The 7,089-nt window shown below is 39.3% G+C and overlaps 1 protein-coding gene across 1 annotated transcript in view; it reads right to left on the bottom strand.

Annotated features, from left to right (window-relative positions):
* Positions 1–1,692: 1,692 nt before the first annotated feature.
* Positions 1,693–7,089, bottom strand: part of LOC107097765 (kelch-like protein 13) — a gene marked incomplete at its 3' end in the record, with an annotated part of 9,593 nt that continues 4,196 nt past the window's right edge. Inside the window, exons 5-9 of the mRNA XM_015395044.1 lie at positions 4,934–5,131; positions 4,292–4,367; positions 3,646–4,203; positions 1,918–2,097; positions 1,693–1,821 (exon numbers count right to left, since the gene is read on the bottom strand). Coding sequence (XP_015250530.1) covers positions 1,693–1,821; positions 1,918–2,097; positions 3,646–4,203; positions 4,292–4,367; positions 4,934–5,131 — 1,141 coding nt within the window. The remainder of the gene's footprint in view (positions 1,822–1,917; positions 2,098–3,645; positions 4,204–4,291; positions 4,368–4,933; positions 5,132–7,089) is intronic.

The raw sequence follows: 7,089 nt of genomic DNA, 5'->3' as shown, positions 1-7,089 counted from the left end.
TTAAAAGAGCCGCCCTCTCCACAAAAAACAATGCACATGCAAAACTCTGTACCTGCTCCTGAGAGGGAACACCTATTTTAAATGTGTGCAAGATCATGCGCGAGCCCATTTCTCTTTTTTGACTTTCTCCAAATAGCATGCCAAACTTTACCTGTCGAGCAGAAACTTTGTAATAGAAGCATCAGTGGGAACCTGTGCTATCAGTGTACGCCATCATGTGAAAGAATCACCCAAAGAAACTGTAGCTCACCACAGATATAAGCCTGAAAGTTTGCATGTGGAGAAAAAGATAGCTAACTGGGGACGAGCTCGTAGGACGGCCTTACATAAACTTATCACTAGATTGATTGACAATTAGGAGGACCATTAATTTTGATGATCCAACCGGAAAAAGAGCATCCTCCAATATACCTTTAAGTTGCTTTTGGAAAAACAGTGAAATAGTGCGATAGTATTATCTGGTCAGATAAAACTAATCTAGTTCCATCAAAGTACCATTATAAGAATAGCTTTACATAAGGTTGTTAAAAAAAACCTAATGTTTAAGAGATTACATTTTTAGCTAATCTTTTATTTTCTGTATATTTTGATTACTTGGCTTGTTGCCAATATCTGGTGTAAATTTGTCCACACATGGCTCCAATGTGACATGGACGGCTCTAGACGGGTGGGCCAGCAGGGGCTAGTGCCCCTGAAGAACTGGGCCCTGTTACAGCCCCTGTACTGAAGATATACTGAACATATTTCTTATGATTATATGAGCTGGGACAGATGCTGTCCTTATTTCCCCCCTCTGTTTCATCTTTTTATCTTCACCTGTTTTATCTAAACAATGATTTAAAAAAGTGTTGCACTTTTAGCCTTAGTTGTATTGAGATAGGATCAAAGTTTTAGGCACTGGACTATAAACTCTGTTTATAGTTTTTTCAAATTATCAGATGTAATTACCATAACAATCTAATGAATACTATATATTACATGTACATCATTAATTTAGCACTTTTGGCACATCAGTATTATTATGTTACATCAACACATTAATTTTCTTGTGACGAGTTTGTATGTCATATTACATGATTTATAGACTTCATTGACTTCATACTGACAATGGAAAGTGATGCACCTATTTTTATTTATTATAAATTAAAGTAATCTACTTATGCTATGAAACAGCAAGTGTGTGTCCAAGTGATGAATTTATCTTTATTTTAAAAATCTTAAGCTCCCCTGAAAATGAGAACATCATCGTTTTTCGATTCTGTAGCGCGCATATTGTTCACATTGAGACCGGTCTAACTAGGGGGTACCTATATGGCGGCCGGTGGCTTCTCTTCAACCCCGTACTACCAACAGGCAATCAGCAATCCAGTGAATAAATAGAGAATAGCGGTTTTAGGGGTTTTATAGCAAAAAACTCAACTTTAAAAAGCCCAACATGCTGATTGCAATTTTGACAGACACCAATATCCTTTAATAGTTTTCAATATAGTTTTATTCAACTAGAAAATAACAATACCAACTAGATTTTTTTGTTTGTTTCATAATATTTAAACAAAAAAAAAAAAATACACTTGGCCCCATCCTGCAGGCAGCCTTCTTACTAATCTATGTAAATATGTCTAAAATGTGTCTAGCTGTTTAGAGGACAAAAAATGCAAACTCTAAATTTGTACAGAAATACTGCATGGATACCGCTGGTTCCCTCACCTGAGATGTACATGAGACCGCCATGAACTGTTCCAGCATGCCCATAGTGAGGTTCCACCATGTTGGTTACAAAGGTCCACTCATTTTTCTTTAAGTTGTAGCACTCCACTGTGTCTGAGTTTTAAAACAAATGAGCGAGAGAAAATGGTGAAAATGAACAACTGGACCTTCCTTGCAAGAAATGTTGACAGTTTTTGAATGTGGGCTTACCGATTTCCCCTGAGGCGTTTCTTCCTCCCACTGCAAACAGTTTCCCTTTCAGAGCGCTGAGGTGGAAAAATGTCCTTTTCTCATTGAGTGAGGCAATCTGAAGCCATTTGTCAAAGCGTGGATCATAGCGATAGGCGCTGTCTATGGCCGTCTTGCCCTTTGTGTCGTATGTGCTCTGACCTAAGAATTAAAAAAGAATCAGGGTAAACCTCCTAAATGTAGCTTGAAAGAGTTTTATCTCATTTGTTTAAAAGCTATGAAATTAATCAACATCTTTTTACCACAATGATCAGCTTAGCCTCAGTGCATTCTTCATGTATAGCACCGACAATACATTAAAATGTTCATAGTCTCGTTTTTTTTTTACATTTTCTTATTCATATGCCAAGAAACTCACTGCATCCTGCTTGATTAAATTTTTTTTTTGTTTTACATTTTAATCAGTAGGTTAAAAAAATAAAGCCCTTTCTATATTTACAATAACAATAGAGTCAGATGCAGCAGCTGCAGCCTGTGGTGCATTCAGAGAGAAGCGCAACTCTCCTGTTTTAGTCACACATACACAAAGCTTCCACTGATGCCCCCTGAATGAAAAGCAAGATGTAAATATAATATTTAGCATATTTTATTTTCTTTAAAACAGTTGCACTAAAATGGATCCCTCCTTGGATTATATTCATTCACAGCTTTAACAACAGCTGGTGCCTCTGCTAATGGTGTGTGGCTGATGCCTCTGCTAATTGTTTTTAAATTCAATTTAATAACATAATTGATTTATGTAATTTTGGTTCAGTTAAAATATTGCTAAATACTAAAAAGTATTTCAGAGAGTTTATCTTTCATTTATTGTGTTTTAATCACTTTTCTTGCCCATGTCAATAATCCTCTCTCCTTTTGGAAGATCAAGATATTACCAAATATGCAAATGAGCTTATAATATCATCTAGCGATTTCCAATAACTTTTAGGGCAGCTAATAGCAAAAACTGACAAGGTATGATACTTCTCATGTGCACGGAAAAACAGGTAAGTAGTTTACTGCAGCTAAGCCAGTTACTGTAGCACCTCCCAGGGAAGTGTTGAAATAATGAAGATAATTCAAAGATTCAGTGTGAAAAAAAACACAAAAATTATTTATTCTATGAAGGATAGGACTTGAACAGGGCTCTAAATACAGGCTGCACCTTGTTCAATGAAGCTAAAGCTGCCTAGGTGTTCAGATGTGGGCGCTAAGGTGATCAATGTGAGTAAATGTCCTTATTAATAGAAATACTTGTAATCTCAATACAACATATATTTGAAATAGATAAGTAGATTGATTGGTATAATGCGTGTCTGTGTTTGCTTTTATTAGGAACAGAAAGTTTCTTTCCTGATATTCTGATATGAGCCTCTGGTAGGATTAACTAGATCTTAGAGTTAGATCTTAGAGATGTACGGTAGATCAGTTTATTTGATTAATATCAGCTGATCTTCCACAAAGCACAGTTTTGCTTTACTGCGAGGAATTGCAGGACAGTTGGGCTCCATTTAACAGTTGCCATCTGGTTCTCTGGTATTGTCAGTAAAAGATATTTTGCATCCGGAGCTGGAATTTTATTTAGGCTTAAAAAAGACTATTTAAATGGTATCAGGACAGACACTGGATGTATATAACCTTATTTTATCGAGGTTAAATGTTTTTAGGTTTAAATTTCGGGCTTGTTGTGCAAGTAGAAGCAGCTCTCACCTCCAACAATAAAGAGGAAGCCTCCAAGAAGAGCCACCCCGTGTTGGTAACGAGGCACATCCATGGGCTTCAGAGGCCTCCAGTAGCCGGTGTTCTCATCATAAAGCCTTAGCTCCCGGCTCACCACCAGTTGTTGTCTCATCACGCCTCCGAGCGCCAGGATGTGAGTGGCGTCTGATCGAATCTGCGTCCTCTCGGTTTGCAGGGCTGGCTGCATGTAAGGCATCATCTGGTAGTTACTGGCCTCCAGCAGGAGGTTCACGCAGGCAGTATCAGAGCGCATCATGGAGTCACTTTCCTCCTCCTCATCTTGGGAGATCTGAATCAGCTCATTGGGGCTCATAAGTGGGAAACGAATGTGGCGCATCAAGGCGTAAACGGAGGAGTGACGTGAGGGAGGGTCGTGCTCCAGCCAACCTTTGGCAATGTGGTAGAGCTCCAGCTCGGAAAAACCGCTCAGCGAGTTGCTGGCCAGAGCATTGGCGATGCTGGTCTCTGAGAGCTGCTGGTAGCGACCAGAATCAACCAACGCTGTGAGGTTCTGGCTCACAAACTTACCTAGGGTTGATAATATGGAAAAGGTGCACTTTAGGGTAGGAGAATTTCACACATAAGTGGTGGCGTTCCAATGGTTGTCTTAACTCACCTATGTTCACCAGAACGTCTTCAAGAAGCAGGTCTGTAGCAATCTTTTCCACTTCCACACAGTTATCAATGGTAATCTATACCAAAAAAAAAACAACACAATCAGATTAACTCAGATATATCATACATGATGAACTGTAAATGCCTGTACTTATATAGTTATATAAGTCAGGAGATTCGACCAAAGCGCTTTACACTAGTAAGTAAGTAAGTAAGTAAGTAATGTTCAGCACCTTTTACACACATGGAGGTTACAGAGTGCTTCACAAAATTACAATACAAATAAAAATTCATTTACAGTCACAAAAGACATGTTCATAAAACAACCCTTAATCTACTGGAATTGAAATGCTTTCTTAAAAAAAAAAAGGTTTTCAGTTTGCAATGCAGGTGAAGTGTCTTGATCAAGGACACGACAATGAAAGCCATAGCAGGGGCTTGAATCGAAAACCCTCCGATTGCCTAAACTCCTGCACCGATGCCACTGTCGCCCTTAAATGTGCTGCTGCCATCATGCAGCTTTTAACATAGATCTAACTTAGAGGACTGGAAGACCTAAGAGGCTTTTGAGGAAGAGGCCTGCGTTATAAACCACCACTCATTACTGTATGTGTTAGATAAAAAAATACAAGAAATTTCTTACCTCACTGCTCAGAAGTTCGTTGCAGAAGCTCAAAACAGGCATGACTTGCAAGAAATTTGCAGCTTCAAGTGTATCCTGGAGGTTGCCCATGTCAAGGCTGACTTTGGATGTGTAAATGAACTCTATGATGTTCTTTAAGCCTGCTTTAGTGACCCCATACAGCTTGATCTCTCTCATCTCCTGCTCCCTCATGCCTCCTTAACAGAGCACATAAAAAATAGGTGTAAGAGGACAGAAACAAGGTGAATGCATGAATTTGCATCACTTGGTAGGATTTGTATTGAGTTGACACCTAGATGGCCTACTAACAGAGGACAAGCACAATGGAGTGGATTATAGCAAATTATTGGTCTCTTTAGAGGCAGAAACCAAAACTAGAGGAGATGAAGGTCAGGACAGCTTCCCTTTTCACGTTAATTAAAGATAAAATAATAATTGACAGTAGTTTATGACAACTTGGTTTGTTGGTTGGAGTTCAAAAAAGCTAACAACATATATTTTATAATGGCTGTCTCTTCTTCCTGTTGGTAATGTTCATGGACAGCATCTTAAAGGTACGTTGGTAGACATTTTTTTTTATTTATACACCACTAACTCACTCGTATGGGCTACAGGTTCCCCTGCACCACTTCCTGAACTTTGTTTCCTGTCTTTCATTACTGCACAGACTGATGAAACCAGGTCGGTGTGAGCTTCGTAATGATAATGCTCAGATACATATGCATTAATCAGTCTGTCCAGTAATGAAAGACAGGAAACGAAGGAGTTGGCTAAAGTTCAGGAAGTAGTTGATCTAAGCATGTAGCTCATTGCAAACAATGTTTTTATGACAAATTACGGCATCCTGCTGCTTTTCCAATTGTTAATTTTTGTCTTTATTTAGTTTATTTCTCAATTTGTCATTAAATATATTGTTTCTGTTTGGTGATTACATCAATGCCCCTGCATACAATTGGTCAACAAGCTGAAGCAATGGAGCATAGTTAGGGGAAATAAGAAAAGTTCAAGATCAAGTGTAAAAAGGTGCAGGAAAATGTTTGATTTCAAAAGCGATAAAACTGTAGTTGTGCTGGAAAAAAAGTCGGAGAGTTGGAGTTTACCAAAGGTGGATCTAACCAACCGGGCAAAAGTTGGTTTAAGACATTGACATTGAAAATATTGAAAGGACGACATGGTTTATATCCAAACAACATCCACATTTGGTTGAAAAGTGAAAGGTGAAAAGCTGTAATCTTCAGATTTGAAAAGGTGGGAAAAAGGTTTTCAACGTCTTTTTAGCATAAATTATTGGACTTATTGGGACAAAATAAGACCAACCAAAGACGGCCTGATTTTTAACATCTTTTTCTGGACTAAATACAGACTATGACGGACCGACCAGATTTAGTCTAAACACCAACGTCTAAATGACGGCTAGTCTTTGGGGGGGAAGCACAGGAAGCATTCTAGTGTCGCTGTGAAGTTGATAGACATGTGATGACATGTCTTACCAAATAGTGCTACAAGTGTTACCAATACATTGAAGCCCTGTTCTCACTCAGAAATGATGGTTTTCTGTGAGGCATAAAAAAATGACCAGTACCTATTTAGTAGCCAGTGATGGGAGTAACGTTGTTACTTTTTTTTTATAGTAACAAGTAATCTAACTAATTACTTTGACTGTAACTATAACGCAGTTACCATTGCAGACACCCGTTACTGCACGTTACTCAGGTCGCACAATGAACCTTTTTTTCATGATAGGACTCGTGCGCGACTTGTCATGAGAGGGGGGATGAGAATGGCTGATGTATAGTGAGATTCCGTCTGTCAGTTGGGTAGGTGGGTGTTTCCGCTGGTGGGTGTTAACGTACAGCACACACAGAGAGATGGAGAGTGAGGAGGACACCAGCAGCAAAACAACGTTTTCCAGATAGAAATACCGGTGTTACGTCGAGCTGCGTTTCCCCATCAGATACGGTTTCCAATGCACGTTCGCACAGCGCAGGTGGCACGATTCACCGCGCAAGCGACAGGAAACGCACATGCTCACTAAAGGCACGTAACAGCCGCCCTGTGCTTGCACCATAGGGGAACTATGGAGAGCGTGCAGCATCAAATGTTAGCCTATGTGGAGAAAGGGAGAAATCAGGATGGATGGATGGATGGATGGATGG

Source organism: Cyprinodon variegatus, unplaced genomic scaffold (genome assembly GCF_000732505.1).
Source record: "Cyprinodon variegatus isolate N-32 unplaced genomic scaffold, C_variegatus-1.0 Scaffold722, whole genome shotgun sequence".
NCBI classification, from domain to species: domain Eukaryota; kingdom Metazoa; phylum Chordata; class Actinopteri; order Cyprinodontiformes; family Cyprinodontidae; genus Cyprinodon; species Cyprinodon variegatus.
This window is presented reverse-complemented; position numbering and strand designations above follow the sequence as displayed.